Source organism: Athene noctua, chromosome 5 (genome assembly GCF_965140245.1).
Source record: "Athene noctua chromosome 5, bAthNoc1.hap1.1, whole genome shotgun sequence".
Classification (NCBI taxonomy): Eukaryota; Metazoa; Chordata; class Aves; order Strigiformes; family Strigidae; genus Athene; species Athene noctua.
In genome coordinates this window covers 31,311,200-31,329,048 of record NC_134041.1, presented here as the reverse complement: position 1 = coordinate 31,329,048, position 17,849 = coordinate 31,311,200, and the positions used below count along the sequence as shown (strand labels likewise).

General features: G+C 60.3%; 1 protein-coding gene across 1 annotated transcript; it reads left to right on the top strand.

Annotated features, from left to right (window-relative positions):
- Positions 1 to 1,766: 1,766 nt before the first annotated feature.
- On the top strand, positions 1,767 to 12,612 carry QSOX1 (quiescin sulfhydryl oxidase 1). The gene is made up of 12 exons (XM_074906942.1): positions 1,767 to 2,034; positions 4,183 to 4,283; positions 5,538 to 5,586; positions 5,766 to 5,868; positions 6,646 to 6,736; positions 6,973 to 7,118; positions 7,765 to 7,899; positions 8,077 to 8,206; positions 10,156 to 10,278; positions 10,392 to 10,536; positions 10,767 to 10,946; positions 11,326 to 12,612. Exons 1-12 carry the CDS (start codon positions 1,767 to 1,769, stop codon positions 12,054 to 12,056), a joined length of 2,202 nt encoding a protein of 733 aa, XP_074763043.1. The 3' UTR covers positions 12,057 to 12,612.
- The last annotated feature ends 5,237 nt before the right edge of the window (positions 12,613 to 17,849 follow it).

Sequence of the window (17,849 nt, the reverse complement as noted above, 5' to 3'; positions counted from 1 at the left end):
GTCTCGGGGCATTCTGCAATGAAAACCTGGCTCTTCCCAGTTTGAGGTGGAAGAAAAGACTCATCTCTTGCATTGCAGCAGCATTGAAAGGGGGAAAGAAAAGGCTTTTTGGGCAAGTCTGTGCCTGGAAAGCCCCACGGACTGTGGCTGAAGGAGGCTGTTCCTTGGAGAGCAGGGATGTGCCAGCCTGGCAGCAGGTTCATGGGTGGCACCCCCAGCCCCTGCTGTTGGCTGTTCCCTAGGAAGCAGGAGCATCCCCACCCCGGCGCTTCAGGTGGGTGAGCAATGGAGAGGCTCACCTCAAAAGGACTGAGCACCCCCCGGGGTGCTCTCGACCATCTGCCTTCAGGTTAGATTCTGCTTTTGCATCTAAAAAAGGATTCAAGGTATTTGGGCTCCCTAGGAGGGAGGGATGAGCTGGATGGGGAGGATGCTGGCAATTACCCCGGTGGGAACACCTCTCCTTCACTGTGATAACCTCATCAAGGTGATGAGCCCTTAATAGAAGGATTTTAACCCAGGGTAAAATAACGGTGATGACATCCCTAAGCAGAGGGATTTTTGTCTTTTAATTGCCAGATGGATAGAGATGAGTCGTGGCAAGGTGTCTGGCAGTAGCCAGGGACCACCTTTCTGAGCAGCTCTGCATAGCCTGTGCTGTTCCTTGCTCCCTCCTCCTTGGACAGAAAGGTGTGATAATCCCTTAGGCATTTAATTACAGCTGGCAGGGCTTGAGCAAACCATCTTCTGCCCTGTTTGCATCAGCCCGACCTGCCAGTGATGCATGGTAGCAATCCCACAAGGGTCGTGTCTGACAGGCTCTGTCCCCGACAGCCGAGCCCTCTTGGGGAGCCCCACAGCTCCCCCAGAGCCGTGCCCTGGGTGCAGGCCCCTGCCCTCCCCTGCCACGGCAAGGCTTGGCTCTGGCAGGCTTGTTTTTCTAGCATGGCAAGTCTGTCTAAAGTACCTAGGTGGGGCCCGGCAGGGCTAATGGCCTTCCTGGGGACAGAGCCAGCAACCAGCCTTCCACAGCGATGGGCACCCCCAGTGCCCGGGGCCCGCTGGCCTGGGGGGGTGTGGAGAGAGCAGAGGGCTGGGCTGCAGGGCCGTGTCCAGCCCGGCTCTGCCCCGGGGCCCTGGGCAACGGGCACCTTCCGCCCAGCAGCCAGTGACGTGGGTGTGTGCGTGAGCCGTGGCACGGCCGGGGTGGCTGTGACCAGATGTGGGGCCGCCCCTGGGACGGAGGCCTGCTTTGTTTTGGATGGAGCAGCTGGATTTTGAGGGCCTCGTTGTCTATCCTTGTTGCCACATCCCTGGCAGGGTTGGGGCGGGGGCAGCAGCCGGGTTGCTGGGGTCCCCCTTGGGGTGTGTGTGTGCCTGGTGACGGTGGCTGAAGTCAGGGTGTCCGACCCAGGCGCTGCCCACAGGGATGACCCTAATGGCAGCACGGCAGGTTTTGGGCCTGACTCAGCCGCCTTCGCCTTTCCTCGCGTTATCAGAATTTTAACATTTTACACGGGAGGGTGAAACGGTTTTATGCCGACGCTGGCGAGGGGCCGGGGGGTGGCTTGGGGGCGCCCCCCCCTCCCCCGGCCGTGAGGTGTGGGCCGGGTGTGGGCAGGTAGCGGGGGGCGCCGCCGCGCGCCCGATAGGGGGCGCCGCCTGCAGGGGGGCCTTGGCCCCGCCCCCGAGACCGGCCCTGATGGGCGGGGCCTGCGGGCGGCCGTAAAGGCGGCGGGCGGCGGCGGCGGGCGGCCTGGCCGGCGATGGGGCGGCGGCGGGCGAGGGGCGGCGGCGGCGGCGGGGGGCGGCCCTGGTGGCTGGCGGCGGCCCTGGTGCTGGCGCTGTCGCTGCCGGCGGCGCGGCCCCGCGGGCTGTACTCGGCCGGAGACCCGTTGGAGCTGCTGGGGCCGGGGGCGGAGGGGCGGCTGCTGGGCTCGCCCAGCGCCTGGGCCGTCGAGTTCTTCGCCTCCTGGTGCGGGCACTGCGTCCACTTCGCGCCCACATGGCGGGCGCTGGCCCACGACCTCCGCGGTGAGTCCCCGGCCCGGCTGCCTGTCCCTGCCCGCCTGCCCTCCCTTCCCCGTGTCCCTGCCTGCCCGCCCGCCCCATCAGCATCCCCAAACCCTCCCCTCAGCCCTTGAACTTGTTTCCCCCTCCCTGTATCGCTGTCTGTCTTCTCCTATCAACGCCCCATTTAGTTCCCCGTGTCTCTGCCCCTCATCGGCACCCTTAAATCACCCCTGCGTCCCTATCTGCTCTCCTGTCAGCACCCCTAAATCCTCCCTGTGCCCCTGCCCCTAGATCAGCACACCTAAATCCCTCCTGCATGCTCGTCCCATCACCCTCCTCTCTATCAGCACTTTTAAATCTGCCCTGCATCTCTGCCCCCCGCATCCCCTCTGCACCCTCCCCATCAGCACCCCTCAATCCCCTCAGCGCTATCCTCTATCAGCACCCCTAAATCCCCCTGCATCCCTGCCCCAGCCTCCCTGCGGCATAGGCCTGGCGGCAAGGCCCAGCCCCCCCTCCCCCGATGCCCAGGCCCCCCACCCCGTGATGAGTAGGCCCGGCTTAGCAGCATCGCTGGAGCCCCTTTGGCTGTGAGAAACTCCACCTGAGCCTGCCTCAGGCATGGGGGGTCCCGCTGCCCCCCCAGACCCCCCCTCGGCCCCGCTCCTCCCCGGTGCCATTAGGGAGAGGCTGGCACGGCGTTGGGGCCGGGCAGTGATCCCAGCTGGTTTGTTCCCGGCTTTGACCTTGATGCCTGGGCCTGGCTGGTGCCCAGCCCCGCTTGGGAACCCACACCCCCCGCTGCCGGGCCCCTCGCTCCACCGGGGCTCGTCCTGCCTCCCCCGGCATCCAGGGGTGCGCACGTCTTCTCCCTGTTATTGCACTAATTGATCGAGCGCGGTCGCTGCTGGGTGAGTCAGGGTGCCGGCCGGGGCGGGCATCCCGTCCCTCCGAGGGGATGCCGTCCCTCCCAGGGGATGCCGTCAGCGCTCCCCAGCGGGGCAGGATGTGAGGAATGGGGTGCGCGCCCGGGCCCTGCGGGGGAATGCCGGCTCTCCTGGCCCCTCTCCAAAACGGGGTCCCCTGAGGGCTTCCCGCTCCGAAGACAGGACCGCAGAGGCAGGGTGGAGAAGCTGCCCCTGTGCCGCTCGGCGTCCTCGCTGCCGTTCCCACAGGTGGATTTGCACAGGAGAGGGGTGGACGGGGAGGATGCCGTTGCTGGGGTGACCCACGGGCACCACATGCCAGTGAGTCCAGGAGCATGCCTGGCTCCCTGCAGCAGGGCTTGGCACTGGCCCTCCTGTGCCACTGGTGCCAGGGCAGCGGGAAGCAGCTTGTCTGCCCTGTTATTCGCGACATAGGACAGTCCCAGCAGGTCTTTGGTAGGCTCCCACCTAGGGCAGTGTGGGGTCCATCTGTGTACCAGCACCACATCCCGCCCTGTCCCACTCAAAGGAGAAGCCAGGCATTCATCAGCTTGTGTCCTTTACACTAAAAAGGAGCCATTTCAGAGCTTTTATGTCCATTTTGCTGTTGGCTTTCAGAGTCTGCTGCTTGAAATGCCTTCATGCCCCCCTTTTTTTGTCTGTGTTTTACCCCAGGAACCTGCTGGTCCTCCTCGGGGAGGTGGTGGTGGAGAGTCACAGAGGGGGAGTGGATGCTCAGCACTTCTGCCACTGTGTCCCCACCACTGGTTTTGGGTTGTTCCCCTTCAGTTATCAACCTGTCTGGGGTGAGACAAGCTGGAGCCCGTGTTCCTTGCGCTCCCCCGGCTGCGGTTAGCCATCCCTCCCCTTCTTCTGGCGGCCTCTTCCAGTTGGGGCAGAGCCTGGGCCCGCAGAACCAGACAGGCAGGCAGCAGCAGGCAGAGCTGCCCATGCTACGAAGGCAGGGCATGCAAAGCCTGGTCCCGCCTCGCACGGCTTTCCTCACGCTCCTGCCACGCGAAAAGTAGGGCACCAAGCACCAGCATGGACCATGGCTTTGGGTATTTGGGACTTAGAAACCCATCAGCTGGACTCCTGCAAGGGGCGAGCTGTGATTTTTGGGGCTGGGAGGAGCCATGTGCTGGTGCAGCGGGAGATGCCCGGCAGCGGTTGTGTGGCACAAGGTGGTTTTAGGAGCCACAGAGGGTCTGAGCTGTGCTGACCACGTCCCCTGTCCCCGCAGAGTGGAGGCCTGCGGTGATGCTGGCGGCCATCGACTGTGCTGACGAGGCCAACCAGCAAGTGTGCAACGATTTTGGGATAACTGGTTTCCCCACACTGAAGGTAAGGGTGGCATGCACTGGGTGCTTGCCTGGTTTCACCCTGCTTTGCTATTTGGCCTGTCATTCTCTTGCTCAATCAAATCGACAGTGCTAGTGCACAAAAATATTCCCTTTGGGGGCTTTTCAGGCTGCAGCTGTTTCACCATTCCCCAAAACATAGCTGCGACTGGTCTGCAGCCGGTGCCACTGCTGGGTGATGTAGCAGCAAGGAGTAGCGAAACTAAAATGCTGCTCTGTGGTGAAATGTAAGGGTCAGATCTCTCCTAGGACAGGGGAGAGTCTGAAACCTGTATTGGGAACGCCTGGGGCAAGGGTGCTGGAGGACAGAGAGTGGTTGCAGGTGCAAGTTTTGGAGGACGGTGCAGGGAGTCTGTGGGAGGCTGCATGGGGCTCTCCTGGGAGCCTCCTGTGGTGGCTGGCGAGGTGCCGTACCTCCTGGGCCCATGCCTGGCCCATTAGCTGGGTCAATATGCCATTTTGCAGCGTTTCCCACTGCAAACAGAGCCTCTCTCCAACACAAGCAATAAAGCTGAAGCTCTCTAGGTGCAGGCAGCAAAACCCAGGATTGCCTTGAGACGGTACAGAAAATGGATAAGAGTTTCATTAGACATGCCCTCAGTCCCAGTTTACAGGCTCAGCCCAAGGTGGGGTCAAATCTGGAGGTTTGCCAGGCAGGTTGGCTTGTGCTCCAGCCCTGCCCTGGGGTCTCACCGAGGACTCACTGCCCAGGGGACGTTGACCCAAACATCTCCTGGGGCAGGGAAGCGTGCTGATGTGGCAGTCCTGAGAAGCCGCTTGCTTTGCATCCCCTGTCCCCGCTGAACACCTTTTGCAAACAGCTCGTGCTCCCAGCCCAGCCTGTAAAGCAAACACCTGTCTGATGCAACCTGATTTCGCTGCCCTGGCTGTACCGTGGGCACTGGAGCCACTGTTGAAGGCCAGGAGTGGGGAAAAAAACATTTTGCTGCTTTGTGAGGGCTCTGGAGCAGGGAGACAGTGGTTTTCAGGACTGGGAAGGTCTTGGCTGCCTCCCTGGGACCCTTGGAGATATCTGCCAGTGCTCAGCCCTTGGCTGGACATGGCTCCCAGCCCATGCCTGCATCCCTCCCCTCCAGGGATGCCCTGCAAGATGGGGGGGAACGTGGCCAGCTGAGAGTCCCCTCCATGGTGGCTGCTGTCAGTTAGCACACCATAATGTCACAGGGAAACTAAACACTCTCAGCCCAGTTTCCTCTTGTTTTTTTTCCCCTTTCAGTTCTTCAGAGCTTTTAGCAAGAAGGCGGAGGATGCAATAAGGATTACTAGTGAGTATTTGGAGCCACGGGGTTTTTTTACCCCGGGTGCGAGCAGCCCTGCTGCCTGCACCCGCCATGCATTGGGACCTTGGGGAACCCTGGGGAGCAGCTCAAAGCGGCTCCCCTTGCCTCAGCCCCTGGGACCGGCTCCCCCAGGACTGACCCCTTGGCATGCTGTCTCCCTGTAGATCCTAGTGCCACCGTTGAGGACCTGCGCCATGCCATCATCACCAACCTGGAGCAGAGCCAGGATGCCTGGCCACCTGCCTGTCCTCCGCTGGAGCCGGCAAGGTAGGGGCAGCGTGATGGAGGGGTGGCTCTGGCGGCCTCCGTCCCGTGGAGAGCAGGTTTCCAGGTAAATCCTGAACCAAAAATGAGCACGGAGCAGCCACCACCTCCCAGAGAGACACAGATAACCTGGCCACGCTAGAGCCACTTACGTGGCCTGGATAAGACGGGCCTTGTCCTTGCATTTCCTAACAAACCTGCTCATCAGCCTTAATTAGAGTAAGCAGCGCCTGGGCTGGGGATGTGGCAGTGCCATGGCATGCCGAGTGAGGCCACTGCCGGTGGCAACTTTGCCTGCCCCGAGAAAGGGTTTTCTTCATTCAGTACAAATTTGTTGGGTTCTGAGTTTTCTTCGCTAGATGCAGGCGGTTGCTTCACTGTCGGGGAGGGAGCAGGATTTCCCAAAGCAGTGGTCAAGCTGGGCACCCACTTCAGGTCTCTGGTGCCTCCATGTCCTAGCCAAAAAAACAACAGCTCTGGTTCAAGTTCATTGCTTCTTTTCCCCTGGGCAAACATGCAGCTCTCTCCTTCCCTGCCTTGCCTGTGCTTTGTTTTCTGCCTCCTTGGCTGACCCCAGTAGCTTTTCTCAAAGCCTGTGAACTGGAGCAGAAAATTGGGCTGGAAACTTCAGTGGGGAGGAATTGCCCTCTTGGTGGGGCTGAATGTGCACCAGCATCCCCTGCCAAATCCCCAGGGATAAGAGACAAGGTCCTTTTGGGCAGGAGGACAGAGCATCTGGCTGATGCTGAGACACCCGCTGCCATCCTTTTGTTTCTGTAGTGCAGAGGAGGTTCGCACCTTCTTCCAGAGGAACAAGGATCAGTACCTGGCGCTGATCTTTGAGAAGAGCGACTCCTTTGTGGGCAGAGAGGTGGGTACAGCTGCATTTATCCCCCGTTTGTCTTGAAGCCCATGTCCCTGGTGCCCAGTGACTCCTGGGTACCTTTCACAGGGAGGTCCTCTCCCAGCAGCCTCCCCAGTGGGCTTGCATGCTGCTTTGCAGGTGCACAGTGTTATCCAGAGTGCTAAATAGCCCTGCTGCATCCCCAGTGGGGCTGGGGATCCTGCCACCACCCTCATCTGACCCTGGGGCTACTGGGCTTGCAGGTGGCGCTGGACATGCTGCAGTACGAGAACGTGGCGGTGAGGAGGGTGCTGAGCAGTGAGGAGGAGCTTGTGGAGAAGTTCGGTGTCACCACCTTCCCCTCTGGCTACCTGCTCCTCCGCAACGGCTCCTTCTCCCGCCTGCCCGTGTGAGTGTGGGACACAGGGGGGGCCTGTGGGATGGTGAGGTGCCAGATGAGGGAGGAAGGGTTTAAATGCCTTTAAACTGCAACAGGGGAGGTTCATACTGGACATTAGGAAAAAATTTTTCACAGAAAGAGTGGTCAGAGAGTGGAATAGGCTGCCCAGGGAAGCGGTTGAGTCACCATCCCTGAATGTGTTTAAGATTCATTTGGATGAGATGTTGGGGGATATGGTGTAGGGGAGAACTTGTAGACACGAGTCTTTTCCAACCTGAATGATTATGTGATCTCTCCGCTCTCCTTTGTAATTGTGGGAAAGTTCATTAGGAAAGCAATGGTGGCTGGGTTGGGCAGGGGGCTGCTGGTGGCACTGAACAGAGCTGCCAGCCCTGCCTGGAGCTGGCAGAAGGGAAAATGGCTTGTGACCAAGCCATCCCTCCATGACATCTGCCTGGAAATGGCACTCTGTGGCTCAGCTCTGCTCTGGTTTGCACTGCTTGGGGCAGGGGGAGAGTATGGACTACCCCACACTCATTCCCCAGGTCCCAGTTGCTGGTCTGGCTAAGCCTTTGGTCTCCTTTGCTTCCTCCTGGGGGTCAGGGCCTGTTGGGGAGGGAGGAGGGTCTTTCTTACAGCTTCTCCTTCCTTGCAGACACATGGAGGCACGTTCCTTCTACACCTACTACCTGCGCACGCTCTCGGGCATCACCCGCGGCTCCTACAAGCTGAACGCAACAGTCGACGCTTCCAACGAGACCAACACGTCCCAGCCGAAGCGAGCTGACCGGTCAGACCTCCCCCTCCATTGCTCTGGGGCTGGGGGAGGCCGGGGCTGGTGCAGGGAGGAGGTGCCGTGGCTGTGGGAGGTGCCTTTCCCTTGGGAAAAACCCCTAGTGGTGGCTGGGTCCCTGGGGGTGCGGATTAACATGCTGACTGACCGTCGTGTTGCGCTTGCCCTCCCCAGCTCCAAGGTGTACATGGCCGACCTGGAGTCCACTCTGCACTACTCGCTGCGGGTGGAGGCTGTCCGTGCGGCCACGCTGTCGGGAGCCCAGCTGGCCGCCTTCAAGTGCTACGTGGCCACCCTGGTGAAGGTGAGGAGCTTTTGGTATCAGGAGAGGAGCCATCCGCGCCTCCGCATAGATATTTATAAGGTGAAATGCAAATGGCAGGTGCGGGCCCCCGCCTCCCAGCACTTGTGGTGGTCTCAGATGTGAGCCCTGTGTCCTGGTCCTCAGTGCATCCCACAGCTGCCGTGGGGCTGTTCCCATCCCCGTGGATCTCTGAACTCAGCCCAGAGTCCCCACAGGCGCTGAGAGTGGGTGCTGCAGAGTTTCAGATGAGATGTGGGGTGCATCAGTGGGCAGAGCAGGGTTGGCACTTGCAGGAGGTGCCGAGGCAGTAGGTCTTTTTCAGAAGAGATGCTGTCACCCTCTGGGGTGGTGGAGATGATCAGAGGGGTTTGTAACTCTGATTGCCTGACTTGGATGCTTGGCTTGGGGAGCTGATCTCTGCAGGCTCCTTTGATAGTGCAGGAAAGGGACTCCCACTCTGAGTCAGGCTCTGGAAGAAATGAATTTAAGGTCTCCTTTCTTCTTCTCTGTTGGGCTTGCTGAAATCAGAGTGCAGGAGCTTTGAGCCAGCAGAAGCAGGGCAGTTTAATTCCTGTGTGTGATGGAGCGTGGTGTTTGGCTGAGGTTTCCACCAGCAGGGTGGAGGAAGCTCTGTCTCCGTCCCAGCCCAGCTCTTTGGCAGATTTTCACCCAGGCATGCCCCCCTTCTTTTCTCCCTGCTTTGTTACCCAGGGTCTCCTGCTCAGTTTGGACCTCACATAGCCCTCACTGATGTGCCAGACACCCCCACCTCCCACCCCTGCCTGCTCTCCCTAGCAAAGAGATCCAAACGTGAGCCACTGGTGCAACAAATCTTAAGTCCTCAGCTCGGAGCTTCATGTGGCTCTCCCTCTGTTGGCCACCGGTTATCACCCTCACTATTTCTCCCTTTAATGAGATCCACAGGGAAATCCCCCATTGCACCAGCTCCTTGGCCAAGGGTGTGAGCTTGCCAGGGCGGTGGGGAGCAGCAGCGGTTTTATCTGATTACCCTTTAATTCTTCTGCAAACCTTTCCCTTGCTGGCCAAGGGTGAGCCATAGCACTGGACCTGGCCAGGAGGTGAAGCTGAATCCCCGTCGTGGGCAGGAGGCACCAGGATGGTGGGTGGTGGGTGCTGGTGGGTGCCAGTGCTTCCCCAGGGGTGCCAAGCTGGTGCTGCCGTTGCTGTGCTCATCCACAGGACGGAGCAGGGTCCCCAGGGTTGCTGCTGTCCCCAGGACTGCTGCCAGCTTGGCAGGACTCAGGCTACAGAAGCTCAGCCAGCAGGTCCCAGCCTTAACTGTTGCTTTCCCAAGAGGTATTTAAGGCATGGGAGGGGGGGCGGGGGGAAATCCCGACATGAAAAGTGGTGGTTCCTGGAAAGCAGGGCATTACGCAGCTGGCTGAGGAGCCAGGGGAACAACTGCATTTTGCAGCAGAAACGTCAGGTCGCGGATGAATTCCCCTGCTAATGTGGGACTTTCTGTGCAATTCCCCACAGACCCTGGGGAGAACAGCTCAGACTTCGCAAAACACTCCTTCCTTTCGCTTCCCTGTCACTTTTCCTGTATGCTGCTGGCTTCATCCTCCCCGTGGGTCAGTCCCTCTGTCCATTCGTCCATCGGCAGCACACGCTGGCAGGCTGCCCCCTCTCCCCGCAGCGCCTGTGGTTTTAAACTGCTGCTGCTAATCGGCTTTGTGCTGACTTATGGTCAGAGCAGCTTTTTGCCTCCCTCAGATGGGGCTGAGGTTTGAAGGCTGAGCGCGCACTTGGGGGGCCCCCCCCTCAGGGCCAGGCACCAAAACCTTGCTGGAACCGTGTTGCCCTCCAGCACATGCTGCCAGCGAGGATGCTGGCGCTCCGTTGCAGCGAGCCAGGGGTGCTGGTGGGCTGCTCTGCTGCTCCCAGGGTGGTGTGTGGGTTTCCTCACCCCTCTCCCCCCTCCGCAGTACTTCCCCGGGCGCCCCTGTGTGCAGACCTACCTGCAGAACCTGGACAGCTGGCTGAGGAACTGGACGGAGCCCGAGCTGCCCCGCAGCGCCTTGAAGGAGGCCATGAAGAATAACAGAGATGTAAGGCACCTGTGGGGACCCCAGCCCCCTCTCTCCTCTCCTTACCCCTGCCCTTTTCCACCCACCCCGAGTTATCTGCCAGCTCCATCATGCCGTGTTTGTCTGTCCTCCAGGCCTCCCACCCCGCTGTGCTCCCCAGCAACGTGACTTGGGTGGGCTGCCAGGGCAGCGAACCCCACTTCCGCGGCTACCCCTGCGGGCTCTGGACCATCTTCCACCTGCTGACCATCCAGGCTGCCCAGAGCGGCCCTGACAAAGGTATCGGCCTCCCTGGCGGGGTTCAAGTCGCTGGGAAGGGGCATCCAGACAGGCTGTGGCACGGGCAGGGATGCTGCCTGTGGGCAAAGGCTTGTCTTGCCCTGAGGCAGGTCTGCGGGGAGGGCACGAGCCACAGTCGGGGTGTGAGGCTGCCACCTCGGCGGTGGCAGTGGCGCTGCAGGGTCTGGACTCACCCTTCTGCCCCCCTCCCATCCTCTGCCTCCCCCCAGAGCTGCCACTGGAGGTGCTGAGCACCATGCGCTGCTACGTCCGCCACTTCTTCGGCTGCCAGGAGTGTGCCCAGCACTTCGAGGCCATGGCAGCTGAGTCCATGGACCGGGTGGCCGGCCGGGAGGAGGCTGTCCTCTGGCTCTGGTCCCACCACAACGAGGTCAACGCTCGCCTGGCGGGTAAGGGGAGCCACGGGGAGGGAAGCCAGGGGAAAACAGGAAGCAGGTGGGAGAAGCATCTCTCCTCCTGGATGGAGCTGGCAAATAGCTGCATTAGGGTGCAGCAGTGGGGACATCCCGTGGTCGTCATCTCCATCACAGGGGACAGTAGCTGGTTGCACAGCATAAGACTGCCCTGGAGATGCAGTTGTGAAGCACCCCGTGGGGAGCACCTAAGACCCCAAAACACCACGTGCCCCTGGAGGCATTCCTGCTGAGATGGCTCCTCCAAACATCCTCATCCCCAACTGCTGGATGCTCCAGGGTGTTTATACCAGTACAGGGGGAGGGTTGCGTTGCATGTCCCCTCTAACCCCCTCACTGGCTCTGGTCCTTGCAGGAGGTGACACAGAGGACCCCAATTTCCCCAAGCTGCAGTGGCCTCCACCAGACATGTGTCCCCAGTGCCACAGGGAGGAGCGGGGGGTGCACGCCTGGGACCAGCTGGCTGTGCTCACCTTCCTCAAGGCACATTTCTCCCCGGCCAACATCTACCTGGACTTTGCCGAGGTTGACCTCGTCCCTGTGGCCAGGGAAGGGACAGGCACCAGGCTGGGCACTGAGGGCCCGCGAGTGGAGAGGGAGAAGGAGGAGGAAGAGGAGGAAAAGGAGACAGAGAGCGAGATGAGAGCTCCAGGGCGACCAGGCTCCCCTGAGCCACGGCGCCCCAGCATTGTGAGGCTGAACCCCAAGCTGCGCGAGGTGGGCGAGGACATCGTGGACCTGGACTCCTTCAGCGAGCAGCACTTCAAGAGCCAGGCGCTGCGAGCGGTGGCCGGCCGGCGCCGGCGACTCAGCAAGCGGGACACCATCGCCCTGGACCGGGCTGCTGGGGTGGGCCGGGAGCACCGGCTGGCTCCCGCTGTCCTGGTCCGGGAGGAAGAGGAGGCCAGGGAGGGCATGCGGAAGAGCCCCTGGCTACGAGTGCTGGGCTTGGGCTTCTCCCGCCTGGACATCAGCCTCTGCATCGCCCTCTATTTCCTCTCCTCCATGTGCCTCCTGGGCATGTACACCTTCTTCCGCCTCCGCACCCGTGCCCGGAAAGGCCGTCCTGGCTTCCCCATGGCCTAAGAGCGGCTGTGGGGGGCCGGGGGCTTCCCCCAGGGTGGGTGGGCTGCTGAGCCAGGCAAAAGGCCTGGGACAGCGTTTTGTCTCCCAGTGCAAAGGGGTTTGGTGCATCCCCACCAGGGGCTGTCCTGCTTACAGCAGTCGCCTCACCCAGGGTGGGGGATGGAGGGTAGAGGGCTGGTTTTGGGGGGAAGGAGGTGTCGGACCATCCCCCTCTCAGGTTGTGGTGCCACGTTTTTGGATGCCGACAGCGGTTTGTGTCTCGGTGCCTGTGGGAGCTCCGTGGTGCTAGGCTGGTTTCAAACTAGGAAGCCCAGTCCCATGCTGGGGAGCAGCCCTTTGGGATAAAACCACTAGTGGGGCCAGAAGGGTGGGGGATTAGCCCCCCAAAAAGCAGGTACTGCTGAGTGGGGGGTGGCAGTCGTGGGTTCAGCTGCACTTTATGTGTGTCCCCTTTTGAGATGTCAACCAGGGCCCCCCCACCTTTCCTTGCCCCCTCTCTGTGCTCTTCCTCGTTCTCTGCTTGTCTTAGTGGAATAAATTATTTTTGCCGACGCCAGCCCCGCTGTGTTGGCTGGTCCCTGCCATGCGGACACGCTGGGGCAGCTCCCTCCCTCCCTGCCATTCCCCCACCATAGGCTGTCCCCGCTCCGGCCTCCCACATCACCCCAGGAAGAGCACTGGCTTGGTTTAAATTTTCTAAATATTTTAAATTATTATTGTACATTTTCTCCTGCTTCTTTCTTCTGGATGCACCTGTGGCCAGCTGCCCTCCATACAGCCAGTGTGTCCTTGTGGATGGGATGGCTTGTGGTTTGTCCTCAAGCAGGGTGATGGGGAGGGAGCTGGGCGGGGGGACCACAAAGCTGCTGAAAAACGTTGACATGAGCCGTGGTGCTGCAGTTCAGTGGGGGCTGTGGCCCTGGTCCGGAGCAGGGAGACAGGCGTGAGCATCCCCCCTTGGGGCCTGGGACTTCCTCAGGCACGGGCCCCCTGCACCTGTCCCCAGTTCTGTCTGCCCTTTTATCCTTGTTAGGAATCATTAAGGAAAATGGTTGTTTTCCAGAGCCGGGGCCGGGGCCATCTGCTCTCCTGGCGCTGCCTAAATCCCCCTGTAACAAATTCATTGGGATTACACTGCCCTCCCCTAATCCCAGGCCTTCCCCCCCACACAGGGGATTTAAAAGGATTAGAGCCCGGCCGATAATAAACTTTATTAAGGGGGAGGGGGGGTGTCAATCCGATTTGGAGCCTTTTTCTTGGTATCTTCACTTTGCCCAGGTGGGAGGCAAGGACTGGTGGGATGGGGAAGGAAGGTGGGCAGCTCTGCTGCTGCCCAGGCAGTGGGGGCTCTGGCTCCTCCAGTCCTTCCTCTCTCACCTGACCTTGAAATAAATTTTCTTGCTCCATCTTTTCTTCTTTGGTGTCTGTGCATGGTCACACCTCCACAGGATGTGGGGCTGGCACCCCTGACCTGCCACTGCTGGCCCACTTGGCCTTGGCCACATCCCTTAGCTGGGCCCTCGGTGACCTCCCCCCCCGCCATGGAGGGGGGTGCTGTGCCCCGTACCCCCCCAGCCGGGTGCCGGTCCTGCCCACTGCCGGGTGATGGATGGGGAAGGTCTCATCACTGCAGCCCTGCTGCCGCCTCCTCCTTGATTTCCCTGGGGGGTTTATCCCCAACATCAATAACCCCCCATGCGCCCCCTCCTCCCCAGCTGCTCCCCGCAGGGGACCGAGGCGTGATGAGGGGCTGCCTGCAGTTACCCCTGGCCCCAAAATACCTCAGGGGGGCTGCTGAAACCGGGGATGGGATGGGATGGGGGGGGAGGTGTTAGGGGGGTGCAGTAGGTGGGTGTTGCAGGAGGGGGATGCAGCAGGAGGGTGCAGGAGATTAGGGCTGGGGTGGTGGGTGCTGGGGCAGGGGAGGGGGGTAGCCCCGGGGGTCGGGGGGGTGGGCTGTGTGTAAACCCAGCAGGGGGTTAGTGGGAAGCCACAGGCAGAGCTGCCCAGATTAACATCCCCGACAGGCCCGCCGGCAAGGTTTACAGGGCCAGGGAGCTAAAGCTGCCCTGCACGCAGGAAAAAGAGTCCGATAAATAGACTTTCTGTAATCCTGTTTGGTGCAATCCCAGTGCTCCCGGCCCCGGCTCTCCCGGGCTCTGGCACTGGGGAGGGTGCGTGTGTCCCAGCACCTGGGGAACCCCAGTGCGGGGCACAAAGGGGCCGGTGCAGGCAGGAGGGTGCAGCAGGGCTCGATACTGCCTGGGGGAGTGTTCCCCACACCATCCCCCCCGCATCGTGACTTCAGGGCAGGTCCCCACCCGTGTCCTGGCACACGGGGAGCATCAAACTCTGCCACGGCCATGCTCACGGGTGGGATGGGCTGTCCAGGGGGGACCCCGTTCCAAGCCCCCCAAGCTGCCCTCCTCGATGGGGGTTACCCCTTCCTTCCCAGTGCCGCCACAAGCCGGGGAGTCCCCGGGGCTAATTACCCAAATGGCCGCAGGCTGGCGCGAGGCGGCCGCTATTCCCTAATACAATTTACCCTAAAGTGCAATTTAATTTTCCGCGAGGCCGGTGGCCGGCCCCCTGCACACCCAGCCACCTTCCCACCCCTTCAGCACTCGCTCCCTCCCGCCTTGCCCCTCTTCCTTTTCCCTCCTCAGCACGGGTAAGAGCCTTTCTTCACCGGCATCCCTCCTCTGCCTGTGCTTGGGCCATAAAATCACCAGGGGTTCGTTTAACATTGATTAATTATCAATTAAAATTAGCAACACTCCGTCCATCAGCGCCTGCGAGGAGAGAGGATTTCTCCGGCTGCTGGTGAGTACCCAGGTCTCGCGGTGCTTGTCCTCACCCCAGGCCACCTCTGGAATAAGGATGTGTGGGATGGGGGCATGGGTAGTTACTGGGGTAATTAAGAAGTGGAGAATGGTGGGGTGCCATGGCTGTTGCTGCCCAGAGGGGAGGTGGCCCCATGCCAAAGGGTGGCTATGGCAGCTTTGGCCCCATAAGGATGTCCCCCCTCTTAGGCTGGGGGAGCCAGTTTCATTACATGAGGGGACTCTGGGAGCTGTGCTGAGACCTGGCAAACTTGCTGCATGAGTGGCAAAAAGCCCTGCTGTTGGTTGAGCTCCCCAGCACCTCCAAGCCCTCTCAGGCTTTGGTGATGGGGGACACAGCTGTGCTCATCCACACACACACACACCCCCCCGCCAGACATGGACCAGGTGTGGTTTTTCCTTATGCCCTCCCAGTTCTGCCTCGAGACACCCCCGTTGCACCTGGGAACAATGCACTGGTGTCCTCCTCGGTGACACAGTGCCCAAACCAGCCCCGAGTCCTGCATGCCCGGAGCTGGGGCACACCAGGGGAGCCTGGGTCTGTGTCTTGGCAAAGGCTCTGGGGTTTAACTGTTTTTTTATTATTAATTAATACCGTCAGGGAAGGTGCAGGAGCACCATCCCAACTCGTCAGGTTTTGCATCATCACGTCATGCTGCTCAGATCTTCATCTGGCTGCAGGGCCAGAGTTGGGGGGGGGGTCAGGCAGTGCCAAAGAGGGAGCAGGGCTTCTGTGCGGGGCCAGAGCTGCCCCAAATTGCCCAGAAATGCAACCTGATGAAAATCATGACACTCACCCTTCTGCAGGCTGGTCACCACCGCCCCATAGCTTTGTGCTTTAGCTCTGGGAGGAGGAACAAGGCTGGGGGGGGGAGGGGGGGGAGCATTTCACACCCAGCACATACAACCCCCCTTCCTCAGGCACCACCAGGACCCAGCAGCATCTTGGGTGGCACAAAGGGGATTTGCTGGGCAAGCAGCCTGTGCCTACCTGCACCACCCTCTCCTCCTCATATGCTGGGACAACAGGGTGTGCTGGGGAAACCAAAACCAAAAGTGACCAACAAAACCCAAAAGCAACACCAAAACCCCCAAAACAGACCAAAAAGCCACCAACGTGAGCAATAGACAGCGGGAAGGATGGAGGGGGACAAAGCAGTGCTACAAGGCAGAGAAAGGATGAAGGCTCTACTGGAACATGTGGCAAGGTGAGAGTGGGCAGGGAGGAAGATGCTGGTGAGGATTTTTTTTAGTGGACACTCCAGCTCACTCAGCAGCACAATGCTCCCTCGAGGTGAGGGCTCGGTGCTGTGTGACTCCCTTTACCCTCTCACCGCTGCTGTGAGTGATCCAGAGTGGGGCAGAGGGGGCTGGATCAATCCGGCAAAGCAGAAAAATGAATGAAATTTGAATTCCCAGAGGAGAAGGGGGTGAGGGGAGCTGTTATCCTGGCTGAGAGATAAATCAGTGCTGGAGAGGGCAGGGATGGAGATGACTCCCAACAGTGGAGGAATAATTAGGGAAATAGGTTGGAAATGCAAAGTGGTGGGACAGGGAGGCCAACGGGACAGTGTTCGCCTGTCTGCCGGTCCACAACTTCTGTAATCTGCCTTAGGGACCTGCTTTCCTGTGTCCCTGGGCTGGGACCCGTGCTCTGGGGATGCCGGCTAGCTGAGGACTGCACGGGGGGACGGTGACCCCTGCCCCAAGGGGCTAGGGAGCGCAGGTGGCTGGGGGCAGCGGGGGCATGGATGTGCTTAATGCACTTAAGAGCCGGTGCTTGATTTAGGGGAGAAGGGGAGGGGATTCACCTCCCCCATGGTGTGAAGCTGATTCGGGGCTCAGTGGACTACGGGCAGGGCAGGGGGGTGGTCACTCCTGCAACAAGTGCATGCAGGTCTCTGCCCAACGATGCAAGATGAGCTGGCTGGGATAAAATGAAGCTTTGTGGTTAAAAACCAGCAGCTAGTTGAAGGACTATTGTTTTTTCTAAAGGAACCATCAGGCTTAATACATTTCTTAGGTTTTATTACTTTTTTTTTTTAAACAACATTTTTTTTCCAATTGCTGGTGTGTCCCACTTGCACATTTGCTGAGGGGTGGATCAGGTTTTATCAAGTGGGAAAAGCCTCTTCCTCGTTGGCATTTCGGCATAGAAACGAAGGCAGGGAGCTGAGGGCGGCTGCACTCAGCTGGGCTGAGCATCCTTCCCTCCCCTCCCAGCACTGCTGTGTGTGCCGTGGCGGAGGTTCCCCCTGCTCGGGCAGGCTCGGTGTTCCAAGCACCCCTTAGCCAGGCAGAGCAGGATGTCACAGCACATCAGGGCTGTTTGGTACCATTGCCTCTGAGTGGGTGACATGCTGAGCATTAGGAAGGGTGATGCTCAGGCACCCATTCCCACTAACTTGTGGCCGCATTTCAGTGAGCTGCTTCTCTCAGCTCTTTGCCACCAGGTACTACTGCCTCTTGATGCGTGGGTCACTCCGGTGCTGCAGGCTGGGTTGCTCCAGGGTTTTCCCTTGGCAAAGCCTCATCAGAACTTTCGGGAAGCCGTAGTGGTGCCAAGCCCTTTGCCCAGTGCCTTTGGCATCACCACCTTTGTGCCAAGACTGTTGCTGGGCCGCCAGGCTGGGCGTTCCACAGCACCGTGGGGTTGGGTGGGCTCTTCCCATGTCCAGATGTTGTCCCTGGGGGAGCCACGGTGGGGATGGGCTCCCCCAGGTAGGGGCGCATGTAGTGCCCTGTGCTGGGGCTGCCCATGGGGGTTATCAGCCATTCCACTGGGGAATGACTTGCGTTGGTGCGGTGGCAAGGGGATGGTGACGTGCCGGTGTCTGTCGGGGTCGGGGAAGACGCCCGCCCCCTCCGCACCCCGCTCCCGGCGGCAGGTTGGGCAAGCCGGGGCTGGGTGCCCCAAGGGGGAGGCTCACCGCCCCCTCCCGCGGAGCGG

Excerpts from the sequence above, each read along its gene's own strand:
- QSOX1 (XM_074906942.1), top strand. The coding sequence starts at position 1,767 with ATGGGGCGGCGGCGGGCGAGGGGCGGCGGCGGCGGCGGGGGGCGGCCC. Across the intron at positions 2,035-4,182 it reads GCTGGCCCACGACCTCCGCG|AGTGGAGGCCTGCGGTGATG; the intron begins GTGAGTCCCCGG and ends CTGTCCCCGCAG. Across the intron at positions 5,869-6,645 it reads CCTCCGCTGGAGCCGGCAAG|TGCAGAGGAGGTTCGCACCT; the intron begins GTAGGGGCAGCG and ends TTGTTTCTGTAG.